This window comes from Macaca thibetana, chromosome 7 (assembly GCF_024542745.1).
Source record: "Macaca thibetana thibetana isolate TM-01 chromosome 7, ASM2454274v1, whole genome shotgun sequence".
Classification (NCBI taxonomy): domain Eukaryota; kingdom Metazoa; phylum Chordata; class Mammalia; order Primates; family Cercopithecidae; genus Macaca; species Macaca thibetana.
This window is the reverse complement of record NC_065584.1, coordinates 150,365,301-150,388,885: the sequence shown is the minus strand read 5'-3', so window position 1 is coordinate 150,388,885 and position 23,585 is coordinate 150,365,301. Positions and strand designations below refer to the sequence as shown.

Genomic DNA, 23,585 nt, shown 5'->3' with positions numbered 1-23,585 from the left:
AACTTACCCTTACATAATGACAACTACTATTAAAAAGAAATCATGGCATTTGAGAACAATGACGTAAGATTAAATCAAGGCACCACGGCTAACTAACTATTCAGGAGACTATATAACAGGTTAAAAAAAATAATTCAAGGCTGGGCACGGTGGCTCACGCCTTTAATCCCAGCAATTTGGGAGGCCGAGGCAGGCAGATCACGAGGTCAGGAGATTGAGACCATCCTGGCTAACATGGTGAAACCCCGTCTCTACTAAAAATACAAAAAATTAGCCGGGCGTGATGGCGGGCGCCTGTAGTCCCAGCTACTCAGGAGGCTGACGCAGAATGGGATGAACCCGGGAGGGGAGGTGAAGCTTGCAGTGAGCGGAGATCGCGCCACTGCACTCCAGCCTGGGCGACAGAGCAAGACTCCATCTCAAAAAAAATAAATAAATAAAATTTTTTTTTAAATTCAAAGTTAAAATAACTGAAAATCAAGGTCAAGTAGCAAAATACTTCTAAACTGCCGTAAGCCCTGAATTGTCAAAATATTTAAAAATGTATTGTTTCTTGCTTGAGACAGTTTGTCTCCTTAGATATTACTCAGAACAAAGACACCTGTTGAAATGCAATTGAAGTCATTTTCTAATATCTAATATTTCCTGGAATTCTCCCAAGATCCAACCATACCCAAAGCAACATTTAGGTCTACACTTGGGTAAAAATTCTAAGTTACTTTATTCATTTTCAATTCACTATTTAGTTTTTCTCCTTTCTCCTTACTTTGTAAAAAATTTACCACCAACTTTCAATAAAATAGAGATGGATTCTTTTCCTGGGTCTGGTGACTCTGTTATATATGAAAGTACACACTACTTTCCTAATGTTTTTGGACATATTTTTTCCAAGAAAAACATAATTGAACTGCAGGTCTAAAATCAAAGCTGAATTCACATACTGATGCTCCCAATTCAATGTTTACTCAGTAATGCAAGAACCTATGCTTTTACATCAGGATTCCATGGCTGCATCCAAAGCACTCAAAGGAAAAATGTAATCTGACAACATAAGAAATAATCCCCCTATAACTGTTTATTAGAATGTGAATATATTCCAAATCAATAACTAAAAAAAAAAAAAAAATCAAATTACAGAGCATGCATAAAATACAAAGTAGCAATTTACAAACAGATAATATTATCTTCATAACCAATACACTAAAATAATAAAATGGCTATAGAAGAAAACCAAAATGACTGACTACAGCAATGCCTTCCGTGTGCCCCACACATCATGAGCACTGCAAGAGACAAAAGATTAACTATGAAATATAGTAATCTAAGCAAGCCCACACATACATATTTCGGGGGATTTCCCACCATCCTGAATAGTATCACTGCAGTTGACACACCACTTCCAGGAAACTGCAGAGTAAGTGCTTAATATTATCCACGAGAAAGCAAAACTAAATATTAGTGTGCACATTTCTGAATGAGAAACTAATTGCTTCATGGATTTCAACAATGTACTATTTCAGGTCTCTACAATGCCTAAAATGCATTCTATTTAAACTCAAGGTACTATTTCATTTTACATACTAAAAGAATACATGCCTTTAAGTGGTACCACTTGAGCAAAAATTAACCTCTCACTGTATTCTTCAGACATACTGAAACCAAAGATTTAACTGGACTATATTCCATAATATACTGCAAAACTCAAATATTAGCATTGTTAAAATAATTATCCATGCCTGCTGGTGGATATGGTGATAAAACTAGGTTGCATTTCACTTACTGGAAGGATTTAAGACAAAATTAACACTTCAAAATTTGACACTACCAGCATTAAACCAGTTATTGCCTGAGCAATAAAAGGCCACATCATCTACTGCTTGGAAATTATTATAGATCATTTAAATCTTTTGGGCTGCCTGATCATTGCAACAGAGGCACCTGAGATGGAATTCCACAAGTCCCTCCAGTTCCCAGCCTGCCAGGCAGCACTGTTTAACTTACGGCCCCATAACCATACTACTAATGAAACCGTAACAATCTCTTGTGTTTACTAAGAGAATTCTCCAGAAAAAGTGCCCCCCCTCTCTAATCAACTTTGATGCTTACAAAAATTAAAAAACAAAATTTACTCAACTACATAAACCTATTAAGGCATTTTAGAAATTCATGTCCAGATAATGGAAAATTTTCAAGCTCTCAAAATCCTGCTATGTTTATAGGGCAATTCTTATATTTGTGGAAATATACACTGCATTGAGAGAAGAGTGTATTACCGATAAGCTGCTCTGTGGCAAAATGGTAGCTTATTTCTAAGGTCGTCTTAGTTTGATTTGATCAAGACCAATAGGCCTGAGCTTCAAGTGATCAAGTTCTATTATGTCCTACGTACAGTGACAGGCTTCCATGATAAAAAGTAAACAATAATTGAGGAATCCAAACATTCAGTTTATTAAACTAAGGCTACTGAAGCCATAGCATGAAAAAAAGCTGCAGTCATTCGGGACAAATAGATGATTTTATAAAGCTAAAATCAAAAGACTTAGGACATGGAAAAATTCATAAGTATGAAGTAATAAAACACAAAAGTGACACAAGAATTACAAATATATTTAAATCTCAGACCTGGGAAATGGACTATACACAGCCTTCTAGGGGAGAAGAGAAATGCCTTAGATGTTCTGACAGCACTGCACCTTTGGCTTGTTTTCAGTGGTTGGTGGAACATGAATAGGAACCACATTGTTGCTTGGAGACATGTCATTTTCGCGTCTGTCTGACATTTGCTTCTGAGAAACAATGCGGTAAATCTCTGAAGGAAAAAAGAAATCACAATACTTAGCGTGAATAACCTATCATAGTTAGGATAAAAGATCCATAGAGGTAGTAGATATATTTGCATCAAAGACCATAAGGAAACTGAACAGAGAATACATAAATTTAAAGTTTTATTTTCAAACAGTCACTGATTAGATTCAACCCTTTAACAACTGCCCTTGGGGTAAGAAAAGAAACAAAGGTTTTTCCATTTCAGAGGGAAAGGTTCACCAGTCAAATAAATCTCTGTTTAAAGAGACCTTAAAAAGGTCAACCAGGCCAGGCACATCACCTGAGGTCAGTACTTCAAGACCAGCCTGACCAACATGGTGAAACCCTGTCTCTTTAAAAATACAAAAATTAGTCAGGCATGATGGCGGGTGCCTGTAATCCCAGCTACTCAGGAGGCTGAGGCAGGAGAATCACTTGAACCCGGGAGGCAGAGGTTGTGGTGAGCTGAGATCGCACTACTGCACTCCAGCCTGGGAAACAGAGCAAGACTCCGTCTCAAAAAATAAATAAATAAATAAAAGAGGTAAACCAATAGTATTACATAGTTTATGGACTTATGGATTCGAAGTAAACCATAAGAGTATTTTCAGTCTACCTTTACCCCAAAAAACAAAACAAAAAAAAAATTGCCTACACACAATGACACTGTACCACACAAAAAAATAAATACCCAGCACTTTGGGAGGCCGAGACGGGCGGATCACGAGGTCAGGAGATCGAGACCATCCTGGCTAACACAGTGAAACTCCGTCTCTACTAAAAAATACAAAAAACTAGCCGGGCGAGGTGGCGGGCGCCTGTAGTCCCAGCTACTCAGGAGGCTGAGGCAGGAGAATGGCGTAAACCCGGGAGGCAGAGCTTGCAGTGAGCTGAGATCCGGCCACTGCACCCCAGCCTGGGCGACAGAGCAAGACTCCATCTCAAAAAACAAAAATAAATAAATAAATAAATAAATAAATAAATAAATTTGCACTATCAGATGCATTCGGTAGAGTACAACTTAATAAACATGCTAAAATCCCAATGGATTCTTGGAAGGGAAAAGAAAATAATGTGTTTATCAGTGACCTCCTGAACAAAACTTAAATTGTAATTAAAGAATGATACAAAACAGGCAACTTAAGATGTTATATGTAAACTCTATTTTTCTTTCATGACACTTAACAAAAATAATTTAGTGTCTGCCTTTTTCACTAAATGTTAAACTCTGTAAGGAGCAAAACTGTGTCTGCCTTACTGCTGTACTGCAACATATAATATGTGTTGTGATAAATAACTACATGAATGTCACTAAATTCCTCCACAATAAGTATCTGTATGTAACACATTTGGTCTTATACCACACTGCCTAAAAGTTGTTCCCTCTGACTAGATTATAAAGTCCTTAAGAACAGAAAATGTACCTTATTTTTGTTTACTCTCCCAGTTGTCCCTTCAAAAAAACTACTCTCAAAAAGCAAGATAATTCTAAAAATGTGTCAAATTAACACAATTAGCCTCCTAATATGATGTACTACGAAAGACACAATGTATTCCTATGAAGGACACCATGTATTCCTGCCAAAAATATTTAAAACTAATTTAATCATGAGGAAATAATGAGATAAATCCAGACTGAGATGGGGATAAATGTTCTAAATGTGTGCTATCCAACGGAGTAGCCACCTATTTTAAATAAAATTTAAAATCCAATTCTTCATCTAACTAGCCATATTTCAAGCACTCAATAGTAACCTGTGGCTACTCTATTCAACATCCCAGATACAAAACAAATCCATCTGTTGAGGCTCAGAAACCCATACTCCAAAATGGCACTTTGATATGCTGAACTAAAGAAGTCTCAAGGTCTCTCTGACCTTCTGCCCCTCCTCATCCTCTCTCCCCAGCACAGGATGAAGCTGAAGTTCCTTCACCTGCCTGAGATCCAGACCCACCAAAAGGAACAATTATTTTTTCTTCCCCTCCCTGTAAGACCAAGAATGTAACCACACTTAAACAGACTCTTTCACGAGACAATGTACCAATTAATTTCTGTCCACTGATCCATTCATCCTCCCCAGTAATCCCCTCAACAGAATTCCTTTTCTCCTCCTTCCCATAACCTGTTTTGCCAGAATGGCATAAGCTTCTGAATGCCATCAGGAGGTGGGTCATCTCTCTGGTTCTCCCCGTGTACATGTTAATAAATTTTGTATGCCTTTTTTCCAATTAATCTGCCTTTTGTGAGTTGATTTTCCAGCAAACTTTCAGAGGTTTCTATTTAGTTCTCCCACAAAAGAAATGTAAATGATATAAAAATCATACAGCAGAATTCTTTTTCTTCCTAACCTCTACCTATCGTTTGGACCTTGTGAAAGGTCCAAAGCACAGCCAGGTGTGGTGGCTCACGCCTGTAATCCCAGCACTTTGGGAGGCCAAGGCAGGCAGATCACGAGGTCACGAAATCGAGACCATCCTGGTGAACACGGTGAAACCCCGTCTCTACCAAAAATACAAAAAAATTAGCCAGGCGTGGTGGCGGGCACCTGTAGTCCCAGCTTCTCAGGAGGCTGAGGCAGGAGAATGGCGTGAACCCGGGAGGCGGCAGAGCTTGCAGTGAGCCACTGCACTCCAGCCTGGGCGACAGAGCCAGACTCCGTCTCAAAAAAAAAAAAAAAAAAGAAAGGTGCAAAGCTGTATCAGAGAGCTTTCAGCAAACCTTCAGAGGGCAATAGGGACATTTCCCTTGGCTCCTATACATGTGATCTTTAAATGGATATTGAATTTTTAATTAAAAAACAAATCTATAAAGGACATTCATTATTAGTATATTGAATAAATATGAATATGGATTGCACATTAAAAACTGTATAAATGGGCCAGGCAAGGTGGCTCATGCCTGTAATTCCAGCACTTTAGGAGGCCGAGGTGGGCGGATCACGAGGTCAGGAGATCAAGACCACCCTGGCAAACATGGTGAAACCCCGTCTCTACTAAAAATACAAAAAAAAAAAAAAATTAGCCAGGTGTGGTAGCACCCACCTATAGTCTCAGCTACTTGGGAGGCTGAGGCAGGAGAATCGCTTGTCCCAGGAGGGGAGGTTGCAGTGAGATAGCACCACTGCCCTCCAGCCTGGGCAACAGAGCAGACTCTGTCTCAAAAAAACAAAACAGGCCAGGCGTGGTGGCTCAAGCCTGTAATCCCAGCACTTTGGGAGGCCGAGATGGGCGGATCATGAGGTCAGCAGATCGAGACCATCCTGGCTAACACGGTGAAACCCCGTCTCTACTAAAAAATACAAAAAACTAGCCGGACGAGGTGGCGGGTGCCTGTAGTCCCAGCTACTCAGGAGGCTGAGGCAGGAGAATGGCGTGAACCTGGGAGGCGGAGCTTGCAGTGAGCCGAGATCCAGCCACTGCACTCCAGCCCAGGCGACAGAGCGAGACTCCGTCTCAAAAAAAACACAAACAAACAAAAAAAAAGCAAAGTATAAATGTTAAATTTCTTGGATACAACATATGGTATTGTGATTATGTAGGAGAATGCTTTTTTTTTTTTTTTTTTTTTTTTTTTGAGACAGAGTCTCACTCAGTAAGCAGTGAGGTTGAGACTGCACCACAGCACTCCAGCCTGGGGACAGAGTGAGACCCCGTCTCCAAAAAGGAAACAAAAAAAAAAAACGGTGGGGGGGGGGGTTACTGCATAGGAATTGGTGTATTCATTTGGTTTTAAAGGAGAACATGCCTTTGAAAGAGGGAAATAGATCTAGTGTAGCAAGTTCCTACCCCCCACCCCCACAAAACTCACAATGAAATAACCTCCTCTAATCAGAAAGCTAGAAGTTACCTGCTTCCTACTTTCTTATCAGGTTTTTGTTGTTGTTGTTGTTTTTTAATGACACACCCAGCCACAAGAGACTTAAGTATGTGAATTACTTGTGGAACCTCTTAAAGCCAATCACTCTTTATTGCTTTGGTGGCATTTTTATTAGCAGACATCCTTTTTGGTAACTGGAGTAAATGCAGCAGTAATCCATTTCTAAAAAACAGTATGCTTGCAGACACCAACACTGCTCAAATTTCTTGCTTTGTAATGAGATCTCTTTAATTATTTACTTCTCTATGTTCTTTGAGAAGTCTGCCTTTCCCTCTCTCCCAGTTTTACATATATTTGTTTTTTTATGTAAGAACTTTTTTTTGTTTTGGTTCCCCTAATTTAATCTTTTTTTTTTTTTTTCTTTTTGAGAGGGAGTCTCGCTCTGTCGCCCAGGCTGGAGTGCAGTGGCCGGATCTCAGCTCACTGCAAGCTCCGCCTCCCGGGTTCACGCCATTCTCCTGCCTCAGCCTCCCGAGTGAATCGGACTACAGGCGCCCGCCACCTCGCCCGGCTAGTTTTTTGTATTTTTTTTTTAGTAGAGACGGGGTTTCACCATGTTAGCCAGGATGGTCTCCATCTCCTGACCTCGTGATCCGCCCGTCTCGGCCTCCCAAAGTGCTGGGATTACAGGTTTGAGCCACCGCGCCCGGCCTAATTTAATCTTTAAAACAATTTATAAAGAAGTTAAAACTTACAGTGGGTCACATATTTCATCTTAATTTACACACACAATTTACACTTGAAAAAAGAAGAGCCTCCCAGTTTGAGATCAGAGGGAAAGCTTAAAGATGAAGTTAATTCTTTATTCCTTAGCCACTCATCTGACTGAATGACCGAAGGGTAAATCCTTCTCTTTAGCCTTGGCACACTCCCATCCCATCCTTTTTCATTGAAACAAAATCTATAAAGATTACATATCCTTTTTTTAAATTTTAATTTTAGTAGCCTGTCTTTATTGTATCCTAGTTGTCCTTCCTTAATGCCTGTTCACATTTGAACCGTCAACCTTCTCAGACGTAAGTTTTAGCCACTCCCCTTTCCCCACAAAAGAATCTAAGAAAAGATACTCTTGCTGTCTGTTTTTGTTACTTTACATATTCAGTTGACTACATCTTACTGTTTTTCAACTTCTGAGAAATTAGTTCTTAATTTTGAAAAATGTAGTAATTCAGTTAATGCATCTCTCTTTCTTTAACATTTTTTAATGGAAATTTTCTGATATACCAAAAGTAGAGTAAGGCAGGGCAGTGGCTCACACCTGTAATCTCAGCACTTTAGGAGGCCAAGGCAGGCGGATCACATGAGGCCAGGAGTTAGAGACCAGCCTGCAACATGGTAAAAACTCATCTGTACTTAAAATACAAAACTAGAAGGACATGGTGGCTCAGGCCTATGATCCCAGCTACCCGGGAGGCTGACACACGAGAATTGCTTGAACCTAGGAGGTAGTCTTCTTGCCTGACACAGCAAGACTCAGGGGAAAAAAAAAAGAATATAGCCTTTATACTAAAAAGACATCCTGAAAATATTAATTACATGGAGAAATCTAGCAGACATCACTTTAACCAAGTGGTAAAAGTTAACATCACTAGTAATTAATAAGACATCCAATTATCACAAACCTGCTGATATGGTGCACTGAGAACACTTCTGTGGTGTTCCTGCCAAAAGTGTATAACCTGAGTTTAATCGTGAGGAAAAAAATCAGAAAAACCCAAAATGAGGTACGCAACAAAGTAACTGGATTGTACCCTTCAAAAATGTCAAGGTCAATAAACAAAAGATTGAGGAACTGTTCGAGATTAGAGGAGACTAAAGAGATATGACTGCTAAATGAAATGCATGACCTTATCTTGGACTTTGACTAATAAGGGTATTATTGGAACAAGTGGGAAAATCTGAATAAGGTCTGTAATTAAACATTGATGTGGCACTATTATCTCTCTGATTTTGATAATTATACTGTAGCTATAAAAGAGAATATCCTTGTTTTTACAAAATATACACTGAAAAACACTCAAGGATGAGGGTCATCATGTCTGCCACTTAATCTCACATGGTGCCGAAAAAAATATGTATATATTTAGAGAGAAGAGAAAGGATAAAGCAGATGTGGTAAAATATTAACATCTGTAGAATATGGGTGAAGGATATTTGCAAATTCTTTTTACTATTATTTTAATCTCTTTAAATTTGAAATTGTGAAAATGCAAAGTTAAAAGCAAAAAGTAAAAGGTATGCATTAAAAACATCCTTTAGTGAACCTGAGAAAAGACAAAGCTGCACTGAAATTCAAAGGCAGAGCAATCTACCAGTCTCACTCTCATACTAGTAAACTACCTCTAAAAAATACCATCAAGCAAAATCATCTCATGGAGTCACTTTCAAATTCATGGGTGTCAAGAATGCCATGGGTCTATTCTGAAACCAACAACACAATTAACTCTGAAGTAACATGTAAATTTTCTGATATATAATTTCACAACTTAAATTTTTGGCTGGGCGTGGTGGCTCATGCCTATAATCCCAGCACTTTGGGAGGCCAAGGCAAGCAGATGGCTTGAGCTCAGGAATTCAAGATCAGACTGGGCCCCATCTCAATTTTTAAAAATTTTAAAGCTTTTTTTTCTTTCAGCAATATCAAAATACAACATAAATACTCCCTTAAGACTGTTAACATTTAAGGCAGAATCAAGTGCAATAGTTACTATTCTCTTTACTGTTTTCTCTATGCATTCACACTTCCACTGGCATACAGGAGGAAGAATGTTTAGAACAAACATCCTAACACCTGCAGAACAACACAGATGTCTGCTGCACATCTCTGATCCTACAAACCAACAGTGAGATTTATGCAGGAAGCTGAGGAAATAGTGAATATAGAAAGGAAAAGTGGTAGCAAGTGAAACTAAAGTCTTCTTTGCTTTCAAGCAACAATTAAGTTGTAACAAAAGTTCAATCTAGAGTGAATTTTAAGAAAAGTAACCATACATTCATCTTTTTTTCTTTTTGAGACAGGATCTCACTCTGCCCCGAAGGCTGGAGTGCAGTGGCATGATCTCAGCTCACTGCAGCCTAAACCTCCCAGGCGGAAGCAATCCTCCCACCTCAGCTGGGAATACAGGTGCGCACACCACCATGCCCAGATAATATTTCTTTTTTTTTTTAGAGACAGGGTTTCACCATGTTGCCCAGGCTGGTTTTGAACTTTTGAGATCACTGCATGTGGCAACAGACATCTGTGTTGTTCTACAGGTGTTGGATGTTTGAGCTCAAGCGATCCGCCTGCCTCAGCCTCCCAAAATGCTGGGATTACAGGGGTGCATCAACATGCCTGGCTCTCATCTTTAAAGACAAAAGGGCTCAATTTTAAGTACTGACTAGTTCACGTTTGAGCGGATCAGAAGTTCAATGTTACAAAATGATGCATAAAATACTTAACTGCAGATGGAAGACTTAAGCTCATCTTCACTTAATATCAGAATAAATGGGCCAGAATTATAGCAGAGGAGATTTGATATAACATAAAAAATATTCCAACAATGAGGACTGTCTAAAAAGTTTTTTCAGATGAGATTTTCTGAGGCCTTAAAATGCTCACACATCTTTAAGGTAATTTAATTCACATGTTTTAAGACTATGACTCTGAGGATCAGGGAGGTTCAATGACTTTAAACAGGGAGTAGAAGCAAAGTGATAAAGATGTAATGCCCTAGAACTCCTGGGTCTCAATCTAGCACTCTACATGTTGACTTAATAAAATCCACACAAATGGATATAAAGAAAACAAAGACTTGCAGACATACTGCATATTTAATCAACTCTTACTTGCTTAAAACAATCAGTGAAACTTTGACAGAGAACGTTCTAAAGGAAAGCTACTGTGTTCCAAAGACTGTTTATCCAACCCCAGCACTATTCTGATAGAAAACAATTATAATAAAATAGGTACATAAATCACCAATTTTCTCATGCCTTAATTGCTATTTAGCTACTAATTTACCAACTGTTCTCTACATACCAGGGATAGATAAGTACTTTACAGGTACTCATTTTTTAAGTCTAGGGCAGTGACAAACCATTCTTTGCTAAGGGTTACCGAGAAAAAAACCTTTAGGTCACAAAAGTCAAGTCAAATCCTATCAGAAGATTTTATAAATATAAGACTTCTCTCAAAAAGGAAATAACAAAACTCCTCAAAATATGTATGAATTTTATAGATGGAGAAATTAAGGCCTAGAAGGGTGAGGTAACTTGCCTAAGATTGTAGAACTAATAGTAAGTGGAGGAGCCAGGACTAGAACCCAAGTCAGGCTTCCAAATCTTACCTCTTTGACTTTACACTTACATTTTTACAGTAAAAGAATATGTTAAAGTTAAAATCTGTTAATCTCTAATACAGGGGCTGCATACGAACAATAAATCAAAACTTGTTATATTGTAATTGGAAACCCATTTAATCATACCCCTGTATAGAGTTTTTAGAACAACGCCACGTAAAACTGTACTATATATTAAGACATTTTAAATCATGAGTTCTTAAAAGTAATATACAATTTAAAAGTATTTAAAAACAACCCATCAAAGTACTCATTAGAAGATTAAGACTATCTCACTAATAATCTGGTTATTTTAATAGCTTCATGATAAATATGAGTGAACACTTCTTACCTCAGAGGCTGACCTGGTCATTCACATTCCAAATCAGCATGAACTCCATCTCTTTCCCACTACTTTTTAAAACTTTTCTATATGCAATCATTGGCTGATTTTATCTACCAATTATCTCCCATGGCACAATATAGAATACGCAAGTGATACCTTTCTTCTGTATCATAGAAGAATTTTATTTTGTCACTATAATTTTTAAAAATATGTTTTTTCCCTAGCTTTTTCTTTACTAAATTTCAAAAGGGCATTTATATCTTTCTATAGCTGGGATCTCAATATTTACCTTATAAAAGTACATTTAAACATTACTTTGTGTTTGTGACCATGAAGAATGTAATACCTGAACTGAAGTAATCATGGAAGTGAATGAATTATTTTCCAAGTATTTTTCCCACTATAAATCAGATGAATTCGGACAACTGAAGCTCAGTGAGCAAGGGTTGTAGTTAATTTTGCACTCTAAACAGCTTTTGCTAGAGTAGCTCTCAAATGATAGTCATTCTTGGCTGATACATAGTTGCTGATTAGTTTGTTTAAATTACCTTCCTAAAACTTCTAGTTCCTACTGGTGTAATCTGAAAATGCAAGTCTTACCTGTTAAAATGGTCTGAAAAGCAGCTTCTACATTTGTGGAGTCTAGAGCAGAAGTCTCAATGAACGACAAACCATTCTTTTCTGTGGGGAGACACAAAAATGTCAGTATTGTCAAGTTTTAAAACAAGGAATAGGGTATATTCAAGCCCTCGAAAGGAAAAATAACAGAACTTTTAAAAACTTAAGACCTCCTCAACTTATGAGACATTAAGGGAACCACTCTATTTACACTTTATTTACTTACTTACTTTATTATTTATTTAAGTAGAGATGCAGATCTCACTACGTTGCCCAGCCTGGTCTTGAACTTCTGGCCTCAAGCACTTCTCCTGCCTCAGTCTCCCAAAATGCTGAGATTACAGGCATGAGCCACCATGCCCAACCCTACTTACACATTAATATTTACACAATAATAGATTAAAAATAATAGTGAGAGGGCTGGGCATGGTGGCTCACTCCTGTAATCCCAGGACTTTGGCAGGCCAAGGCAGGCGGATTGCTTGAGCATAGGAGTTCAAGACCAGCCTGGGCAAAATGGCAAAACCCTGTCTCTACAAAAAATACAAAAAATTAGCTGAGCGTGGTGGCACACACCCGTAGTCCCAGCTACTCAGGAGGCTGAGGTGGAAGATCGCTTGAGCCCAGGAGGTCAAGGCTGCAGTGAGCCTTGATTGTGCCACTCCACTCCAGAATGGGTGACAGAGTGAGATCCTGGCTCTCAAAGAAAAAACAAAAAAAAAAAAAAAAAAGTGAGAAAATGTCAATTGGCTCCTTAATTAAAATAAATACTTATTACATCTAAATACTACTCACTAGTAATGAATGACACCACTTAAAATGTGGTAAAAATGTATCCAGTGGCCAGCTATTTCCATCTCTTGCTATCCTCTCCATCAACCACATCGGCTATAATATCCAGTCAGAATGTTGTAGCTATATTATTTACAATAAAGCTATTCTTGCATGGGAAATCAAAAAAAACTGTTACAGAAAGTTATCCACAGCATCAGCATTAGAGCAAAGGCAAGACTTTCACTAGCCACAAATGCACAATGTTGTCTTCTGGCATGCTGTCCCTACCAGAACAGGGGCAAGAGACATGTGAATTCTTTATGAAGCCAAAAAGTTACAGCTTCTAAGCAGCTGCATCCCTATTGGTCCCTGACACTCTGAGCCTCTACCTTTCACTCACATAGAGCTCATGTACAGCAGCCTTTGTAAACACAGAAACATAACAGAAAAAGAGACAGGATACACAATGTTTATATTCATTTTTTGGTGGAAAAATATTCCTGTTTTAATGACTCAAAGCAAAAAAGCTATACAGTCATCACAAACTTTCAAAACAATTCTTGCTAAGCATTCATGTTTACCTTTCGGAAACTATTATAACCTATTACTCTCACGGGAAGGGTATCAAAACCACAAGACACAATGGTAAGAAACATCATGGAATTCCTATCACTAACCTGCAAAAGCTCTTGCTTCATCTGTAGGAACTGCCCTGAGATGACGCAGATCACTCTTATTGCCCACGAGCATGATAACAATGTTACTATCAGCATGATCTCTCAGTTCTTTCAGCCATCGCTCTACATTTTCATATGTGAGATGTTTAGCAATGTCATAAACCAATAAGGCACCTACAGCTCCACGATAATATCTGAAAACAGAAACATATTTAATATCAGAAAACAACCACAAGATGGAAGCAAACACCAGGAAGAACTCAAAATATGGATTATGAGTTTTAAAAACATACTTATAAATAAATTTCTAAGGATTCCTAATACTAGAATTCTTAAAAGGAAAAAAGAGTTCTTTTTCCAGTACAAAAAGTCAGCTAATTCACTCACTGGCAACCCATTTCACAGAACGTAAAAACTGTGAGACTTACGCTGATGTTATAGCTCGGTATCGCTCTTGCCCTGCTGTGTCCCATATCTGTGCCTTTATTGTTTTTCCATCAACCTGGATGCTTCTGGTTGCAAACTCTACTCCAATGGTGCTCTTGCTTTCCAGATTAAACTCATTTCGAGTAAATCGAGACAGGAGATTACTCTTTCCAACGCCAGAATCTCCAATAAGGACAACTGGAAAGACAAAGAACTTAATGTCAGATGAACAAGGCAAACACATTCAGAATACCACTATGCTTTCAACACAAAGAAGTTTGGCTTCAGAGTAAATAAAGCAAGAAAAATAAGGTATATGATTTTTTAAAAGGAATGGGGGCAGGGGGTTGAACCCCATGTTCTTGACCAGTTACCAATCAATAAAATCGATTTATTCTTTTCAGCGTGTTTCTACCTGTATGACTTCCACACATCATCTGCTTAGCACAGATACAGTATCCTGTCTTAAACATGCAGTTTTAATCACAGATGCACTTGGCACTGATGACAGGCATTAATTACCATCAATGGTATGCCAATCTTACTACTTTAGAAAATAACTTCAAAGATAAATCCTAAACTAAATAAACAATTTATGATATTAAAATGTAATATATCAGACATGAAAACAACAAAGGCTGTTAGTGGGTAGGGAAGGACAAAATGAATATACTTCGTTTCGTCAAAGACTGGGTGTGACCTCAGGACTCAGACCTAGACAATATGAAAAACATTTAACATACGAGGCACAGGGTTTATAAACTTCACCATACAGAACACAGAAACTAAAATGACCTTTAATAGTTGTATTCATCAGGGCCGGGCGCGGTGGCTCAAGCCTGTAATCCCAGCACTTTGGGAGGCCGAGACGGGCGGATCACGAGGTCAGGAGATCGAGATCATCCTGGCTAACACGGTGAAACCCCGTCTCTATTAAAAAATACAAAAAAACTAGCCGGGCGAGGTGGCGGCGCCTGTAGTCCCAGCTACTCGGGAGGCTGAGGCAGGAGAATGGCGGGAACCCGGGAGGCAGAGCTTGCAGTGAGCTGAGATCCGGCCACTGCCCTCCAGCACGGGCAGCAGAGCGAGACTCCGTCTCAAAAAAAAAAAAAAAAAAAAAAAAGTTGTATTCATCAGATTGGTTCAAAGTTAAAGACCCCTCTACCAAAAAACCCACCCCACTAAAGATAAACAGGGGTACTAGGAAACTAATAATTCTGACATACTGTGAGTCAAAACCAAACCAAGTGCCAGGCGTGGTAGCTCACGCCTGTAATCTCAGCATTTTGGGAGGCCAAGAGTTCGAGATCAGTCTGGCTAACATGGTGAAAACCCCATCTCTATAAAAATACAAAAATTAGCCAGGCATGGTGGTGGGTGCCTGTAATCCCAACTACTTTTGGGCCTGAGGCATGAGAATAGCTTGAACCCAGGAAACAGAGGTTGCAGAGGGCTGAGAGTGTGCCACTGCACTCCAGCCTGGGCGACACATCGAGACTCTGTCTCAAAAATAAAATAAAATAAAATAAAAATAAAACAAAGCAAGGAGGGCATACACTTTCACTTATGACTCCATGATTTTTTGGAAAATAGGTCTTGATTAGATGAATTTGCTTCCTGTGATTTCTATAGGCAGCAGTTTACTTACTAAGTAGATACATGGAGATTCTTTTTCACCCAAAGTGGTATTACACTTAAGAATTTCAAAAACAATGGAGAAACAGGCAGTTAAGTTGTTTTAAGGTATTTTCTATCTGAATTTAAAGTTCAAAATGAGTTCACAGGTTTATAGAATCTGAGCTAGACATTTTTTCCTTTGTAAAATTGGTATCAGCATTTCAGGAAACATTATATTCGTTCCTACTTTTGACTACTAAGACTTCTTCTTATCTATCTAAACTAGTTAATTGATTTAGACATCAGGACTAGAAAATCAAACATACAAAAATAAGGCCAAGGAATAAGACCATTCCTTACTAAAGAGATTGGGATTTGGTGGTACGAGTGGAAAGAACGGTAAAAACTAAAAGCTCACTGCACTCTGGTAGGAGGGCAAAGACAGTCCATTACACACTCCCTCCTTGCCACAGGAGCGGATATAAGCTGGCCTCTGGACAGTCTTGGACAGAGTACATTATCAAATGCGTATCTTTCTGGCTTCCTCAGTCAGCTGATTCAGCAAGAAATCATTCAGAAGACAGTGAATCCAACGCAGCACAAAGAGTGGTTATTTCTAACTAAAAAGTCAACTACAGGGTGTCAAAGGTGCTATGGCAAACATATACATGCTTTTATTTGCTATCAGAAGAAAATGTCAAAGTTATTAAAGTGATGTACAAAAGCAATGCACTTTCAATTTCATAGGATGGTTATTTGATGTATTAGTTTCCAAGGTCCACCATTCTGGATATGAAGTCAAATTTCAGTTTCGGTTAATAGTCTACTATCAATAGGATACATTCACTGTTGCTTCTTAGTACAAAAGGCTGGATGTTTGCTAAGGAAATGGCCTTTGAATCACTCATAACGAAAAAAAAGTAAATACAAAAAAATACATGACTAAATACAAACAAAAAAAATTAGGCATGGTGATGTATGCCTGTAGTCCCAACTACTCAGGAGGCTGAGGTGGGAGAATGGCTTGAGCCTGGGAGGCAGACATTGCGGTGAGCCTGGATTGTGAGCCACTATACTCTAGCTAGGGCAATAGAGCCAGAACTTGTCTCAAAAAAAAAAAAATCTTCCAGTACTTTCTTTCTTTTTTTGAGACAGGGTCTCACTGTCGCCCAGACTGGAGTGCCGCGGCACAAACAGGGCCCACTGCAGCCTAGACTTCCCAGGCTCAGAGGATCCTCCCACCTCAGCCTCCCTAGTAGCTGGAACTACAGGCACATGCCAACACACTCAGCTAATTTTTTCTATTTTCTGTAGAGACGGGGTTTTGCCATGTTGCCCAGGCTGGGTCTCAAACTCCTGGACTCAAAAGATCCACTTGCCTTGGGCTCCCAAAGTACTGGGATTACAGGCATAAGCCACCATGCTTGGCCAACTCCAGCACTTTCAAGTTTAGGTTTCCTCCCTTTTGACCTCCACTTTTAATGATTATTATGTTCATTATCTCACCAATCTCAACTCCTTATGCCATCATAAAGATAGTAAGGGAACTTTTTTCTTAATGTAACCAATTAACGTTAACACTATTAAAAAAGCACTCTAATCTGAAAATAACTCAAAATTCATGAATGTTTTAAAAAGTTATCTCAACTAGGCCAGGCGCAGTGGCTCATGCCTGTAATCCCAGCACTTTGGGAGGCCAAGGAGGGTGGATCACCTGAGGTTGGGAGTTCGAGACCAGCCTGACCAACATGGAGAAACCTCGTCTCTACTAAAAACACAAAATTAGCCAGGTGTGGTGGCGCATGCCTGTAGTCCCAGCTACTCAGGACGCTGAGGCAGGAGAATCACTTGAACCTGGAGGCGGAGGTTTTGCAGTGAGCCGAAATCACGCCATTGCACTCCAGCCTGGGCAACAAGAGTGAAACTCCGTCTCAAAAAAAAAAAAAGTTGGCCGGGCGCGGTGGCTCAAGCCTGTAATCCCAGCACTTTGGGAGGCCGAGACGGGCGGATCACGAGGTCAGGAGATCGAGACCATCCTGGCTAACACGGTGAAACCCCGTCTCTACTAAAAAATACAAAAAACTAGCAGGGCGAGGTGGCGGGCGCCTATAGTCCCAGCTACTCGGGAGGCTGAAGCAGGAGAATGGTCTAAACCCGGGAGGCAGAGCTTGCAGTGAGCTGAGATCCGGCCACTGCACCCCAGCCTGGGCGACAGAGCAAGACTCTGTCTCAAAAAAAAGTTATCAGTTAGACACCTACCGTATTTGAGTATCATCGCAAATACCTAATACTAAATATCAAGCTGCTAAATGCATAAAAGCAGAATATACATATTAATTATCCATTGTTTAATTAAAAATTTCTGCTTCTTCAACTACATTTAGTTTTATACTTTCTCTTGCAAACTAATTTACTGGACCAAAATATAATTCATCAAAGACAGTACCTCAACCCTAAAAGTTACCACCTGAAAGAATAACTGGTAATTTTCATTCTGGTTTTCATAAATTTCGAGACATTTCTATTCTTTCAACTATATTCATATAGTCCAACCTCCTCAAAAGTTTTTAATATACAATGCATTCAAGGTGGGACACAGTGGCTCATGCTTGTAATCTCAGCACTCTGGGAGGCCAAGGTGGGAGGATCCCTTGAGCCCAGGAGTTTGAGACCAGCCTGGGCAATGTAGGGAGACCCTATCTCCACAAAAAAGAAATTTTTATTTCTGTAAGTAGGATAGTCTTAAAAAAAAAAAAAAAGAAGCCAGGCATGGTGGAGTACATTTGTAGTTCCAGCTACTTGGGAGGCTGAGGCAGGAGGATTTCTTGAGCACAGGAATTTGAGGCTGCAGTGGGCTATGACTGTGCCATGGCACTCTAGCCTGGGCAACAGAGGGAGACCCTGCCTAAAAATATATATATATATATATATATATATAGAGAGAGAGAGAGAGAGAGAGAGAGTGTGAAAGAATTATATATATAATGCAAACAATAAGGCTCAAGTCTAGACAAGTTTTTCCAGATTCAGCAGAATCTGAGTTGCTCAACCAAAACTTGTGAAAGAAAAACTACTAACAAGATGCAAGACAGCAAAGTTTCCATGATAATTTCTACTGACAATCAGCTGACGGTTAATTACTACTGACTTCCAATGTGATTGAAAAGAAAATGTCTTAAGCAATAGACTATGTATCCAGGTATTTTCAGAAAATGTAACTTTGGATTGGTGCCTACCACACAATATTTGTAAACAGAAATTATGACTGATGCTTACTTACGTCCCACAGGGCCTTAACCACATTGTTTGTAAATACAAAATTAAAGTTTTAAAAATAAAAAGTTTAAATAAAATAAAACTAATTCCCTCCCACCAAAAGTCTCACTATTGGGCTTAAATAAAGGTCATAATTTAGAATAATTGTACTGCTCGTCCCACATTACATTCCTATTTAGACCACTCCATCCCCTATTAATTAAAATATCCCTTTATTTTCAACTTGTTAGTTACAAACTAACTCCAATTTCCTCAACTATTGCATTTGCTAGGTTAAGTCTAAGTACAAACAGCTGCAGTCCATCTCAGTGAATAAATCTCTGTACAATAAAGTTATTTTAAAATAAAATCATTCTTCACTTTAAAGCAGGATACTTGTATAAATAAGAAATTGGCTAAATAATCAGTATTGAAGTTAAAAAAAAAAAAAGAAAAAAGTGACTCATATCCTGTAAGAGCTTTAAAAAATTAGAAATCTGGCCAGGCATGGTGGCTCATGCCGGTAATCCCAGCACTTTGGGAGGCCCAGGCAGGTGGATTACCTGAGATCAGGAGTTCGAAACCAGCCTGACCAACATGGAGAAACCCCGTCTCTACTAAAAATACAAAATTAGCCGGGCGTGGTGGTGCATGCCTGTAATCCCAGCTACTCGGGAGACTGAGGCAGGAGAATCGCTTGAACCCAGGAGGCAGAGGTTGCAGTGAGCCAAGATCGCATCATTGAGCTCCAGCCTGGGCAACAAAAGCGAAATTTCATCTCAAAAACAAAAAAGTAGAAATCCTCCTCAGCAGAAGTTTTAACACCCTATCTTAAACAGCAAAATGCACAACAAAATGAAACCATAACCCATGGAAAAATAAAATGCATTAGAAGTTTCCAGTTTTATGTTTTTTTAATAATATTTAAACGCTGTTGTAGTTGAACCTACATTTAAGGTTCAAAAAACCGACAAAGGCCAGGCACACTGGCTCACGCCTATAATCCCAGCACTTGGCGGGGGCTGAGGCAGGTGGATTGCTTAAGTCCAGGAGTGCGAGACCAGCCTGGGCAACATGGCAAAACCCTGTCTTTACAAAAAAAAAAAAAAAAAAAAAAAAAATTAGCTGGACGTGGTGCTGCACTCCTGTAGTCTCAGCTACTCTTAGGAGCTAGAGAGTAGCTAGGGAGGCTGAGGTGGGAGGGTCACCTGAGCCTGAGGAGGCCGAGACTGCAGTGAGCCTTGATTGTGCCACTGCACTCCAGCCTGGGGGACAGAGCGAGACCCTGTCTCAAAAAAAAAAAAAAAAAAAAAAAAAAAAAAAAAAAAAAAACTGACAAAACCACAGTAACTTCTTTCACATTATTACCATTTATTGAGTCCTCATGGTTAAAATTTTACAAATAGTCTCATTTAACTCTCACAACAATCTTAAGAGACAGGTATTTTCCTTTACATAAATGAGAGAACTGAGACTCAGAAAAGTTAACTTTTCCAAGGTCATATAGTAAATATAAGACCTGAGTCAGGATCTAAACCAAAATCTACGTTAATTCCAAAGCTCGGTGCTCTCAATCGTTGCTAGAAGGATGGTCTAATCAAAAAGCTGAAATACTTTAGGCCAATTCGGAATATTTAATATTCTTTGTTAAAAAATAAAAGGACCTTGTATAACCAACATTCCAGTTCAAACCAAATAGGAGAAATACCCTGACGGTCTATCTTGTTCTGAATTAATTACTTCAAAGACAGCCTTTATAAAGGCACACTACCATTATACCATATTTTAAAACACAAACCTCCCTTTAACCCCAAAGTCTCAAGAGATTCAAATAATTTCACATCATCTCAGATACCTTCGGCAAAACGTATGCTATAGTATACTTTCTGTAATCCAGGTCTGAGTTTTGTATTTGTAAAATGAACTAAGTACCCTGAAAGTACTTTCCAGCATGGGGTGGAGGGGGGATACCAAAAGTATTCACCCTATACAATAGAATATTCTGGGTCAGAGGCGTAAGAGACGACAAGAGTACAACAGCAGGCTAGTATAACAAGATTTGCAAAGTATTGGGAAAGCAAACAAATCTTTCCTGCTTGGTTTAGTCAATCATTCTTAGCACCCAATGGCAAAGACAGAAACAGTCACCATGCTTAACACTCTTTAAACTCCACCCTCCACAGTAAAGCTTTAATAGCAATGGCTTCTTCCTCAGTGGTAATGATCTTTGTTCAGCACACTACTGATGGCTACCTTCCCAATTCAGGAGCAGAGAAAGAGCATCAGAGTGAGAGTACATTCACTGAACAATAAAAGCATCTACTGTACTCTCTTCTTATTGAAAAATGTACCCTTTATCTTCGTTGACTAAAAAAAAAAAATTGGATTCCTTCCGGACTCAACCAATAAGCAATTCTTTCTAACCAACCCTGACCCTCCGATATGTTCTATCCAAGGGCACTACATGTTTCCGTACCTTATAATAAATATTTAATGTGACCAAAAGAGCACACAACTTCCTTCCTACCCCCAACCTTTTGGGAAAGGTATGTGGCCAACTAGGGCTCTTCCCTTCCTGTTGGATCCTCCCAGTGTTGCAGCAGGAAGCAACCAGTCCATAGAGATAAAGCAAGCTAGTATTTGTGCAGCGCACAACCTTTCCTGCTCAGGAACCGGGCCTTCAGGTCTGGCAAGGATAACAGCCACCACCCATCCGCAACCTCTTCTCGCGAACCGAGTAAAGAGTTATCCCGGGTTGTGTGCCACTGAGTAGGGAGAGCAAGATAATAAAAGGCTAGGTGGGAAGTAATGTCAGCCTGCCGGGTCACTGCGACAAGTGCGCGACTGGGTGATGGTCGATCCCTCTTACCCTCCCACCACCCGGGTCGCAACGGAGACAAGGGAGCTCTAAACACGATCTGGGGAGGGAAGGTAGACAGAGTTGCCAAATGGGGAGTGGGGGAGGGAGCGGTCAGAGAAGGTTAAGGACCGCGAGAACCGCGGGGCGGAGGGTGGGGGTGGGGACCCCTGGCCCGCTCAGATTTTACCGGGTCCTGGACCCGGGATGCGAGAAGCTTAGAGGGGGGGCCGAACAAGGGGAGGAGATATGCAGAAGAGAGGCTCGCTCGAGGGGGAAAGGGGGCAGATAAGAAAAGACCTGTAGTGGGAGTCTGCACCGAAGGCAAGGCCAAGAGGGAAGCGAAGAACCCGTCACAGGGGCTTCGGGAGAGGACGCCAGCCGGGAAAGGTGTACGCTGAGGGGGAGGGGGCGCTACACCCGAAAAGAGAGATGGTGGGAGGGGCGGCGGGGCCGCAGAACCCAGGGAAAGGAATTCGACGATATGCGAGAAGGCAGTCCGCCAGGGGAAGGACACGCAGGGAGGGGCTGTGAGGCCAGCCAAGGCCCACGGAGAGGTCGCTCAGAGAGCGGCATGTGATGGGGACCCCTGTCTGAGGAGGAGAGAAGCTGAGCTGGGTAGGAGACGGAACCGCACGAAAAGGAAGGGCTGAGGCAGGCCTCTATCAGTGCACGGGTGGCCGGCACGTCCGCCGAGTGTGTCCCGGGTCCCCGAACGGGGACTGTGTAGAGTGCGAGAGCCCATGGCCTCACCTTTAAAGAGGTAGTCGTACTCGTCGTCGCGGGTGCCCATTGCGCGGCCGAGGAGCGAAAGGGCGGGAGCAGCAGTGGTATCTGTGGGACCAGGGGGCGTCGCTGCAGGGGTAACCCGAACGCCGAGCTTCAACTGCCGGACTGGGTGAAGAGCCCCTCCTTGCCGCTGCGCCACTTCCGGCAGGCCCCAGCCTTTAAGGGGAAGTACTTCCGGGGGTGGCTCCCCGTCCCTGAACCCAAGAAGGGCGGTATGCACGAGAGTCGCGATGCGTGGGGCTTCAAACTTTCGTCGCTAAAGGAGGCTCAAAGGGGAAACTGAGTCCTGGAATTCCTAGCTACCATGGTCTTAGTGGCCTCTTGCTTATTTCTCGAGCTACCGTGCCCGGAAGCGACTCGCTGGAACCGGGCGGGACCGCCTGTGAGTGGTGGGTTTGTGGATGGGGGCGGGGTTGTCTAAGGATCAGAGAGCCGAAGGCAACTACATACGCGTGGCGGTTCCATGGTGTAATGGTTAGCACTCTGGACTCTGAATCCAGCGATCCGAGTTCAAATCTCGGTGGAACCTGCATTGGTGCTTTTTTTTCCTTAACAACTTTTTTGTTCACTAAGTAATTGAACAACTATGACATATATTAACATGGAGATGTAAAATTTAATCCTTGCCTATGAAGACCTCACAAATTTCCCACTGCATTTGAGGTACTATCTGCTACCTGGCGGGGGTTGTCTTTATGAGCCTCTTCACTACCTTTTTTTTTTTTAACCCTGGCCCCTCAAACTTTAATTCAGAAGCTTCAATGAAACTTGAAAATTCCTTTTGCTGGAATTTTCTACCTCCAGCTTCATGCACGGGTAGGCGCTTGTCACTCACTCCTCTCCGGAAATCTCTCAGTCTATCTCGTTTTCATTTAGAGTACTTCGCCCACCCTCCTCATCAAGATTCATCAAGAACTTGAGTCCTATTTGTAGGCCTCTAATCTAAGTCCGTTTACATAAGTATTTCATTTAATATGCCGAGCAAAGGATGGCAATTTCCATTTTAGCGGAAATTTGGATACTAAGACTCAAGTGATTTGCCAGATATCATGCCGCAGGGCCTCCCTGTATTTGAAGAGAATTTTGTAATTCCAGAAAAGCCTTTATCCAATTATTGTCACACCTCCTACCTCCTATATGCAAACTCTCGATTTAGACTTGTGGGCAAGTGTGCCTAGAACAAGCAGAAGAATACCACCTGCCAATGATGTCCACTTCCCAATTC

General features: G+C 40.6%; 1 protein-coding gene and 1 non-coding gene across 2 annotated transcripts; one reads left to right on the top strand and one right to left on the bottom strand.

Annotated features, from left to right (window-relative positions):
* Positions 1-1,057: 1,057 nt before the first annotated feature.
* Positions 1,058-22,512, bottom strand: RAB11A (RAB11A, member RAS oncogene family). The gene is made up of 5 exons (XM_050796037.1): positions 22,325-22,512; positions 13,845-14,040; positions 13,417-13,610; positions 11,948-12,028; positions 1,058-2,809 (listed from the first exon to the last, which is right to left on the bottom strand). The coding sequence occupies exons 1-5, from the start codon at positions 22,362-22,364 to the stop codon at positions 2,670-2,672; spliced, it is 651 nt and encodes a 216-aa protein (XP_050651994.1). The 5' UTR covers positions 22,365-22,512; the 3' UTR covers positions 1,058-2,669.
* Positions 22,513-22,817: 305 nt separating this feature from the next.
* On the top strand, positions 22,818-22,889 carry TRNAQ-CUG (transfer RNA glutamine (anticodon CUG)). Its single transcript has one exon. It is a non-coding gene; the product is annotated as a tRNA-Gln (tRNA).
* Positions 22,890-23,585: the final 696 nt, after the last annotated feature.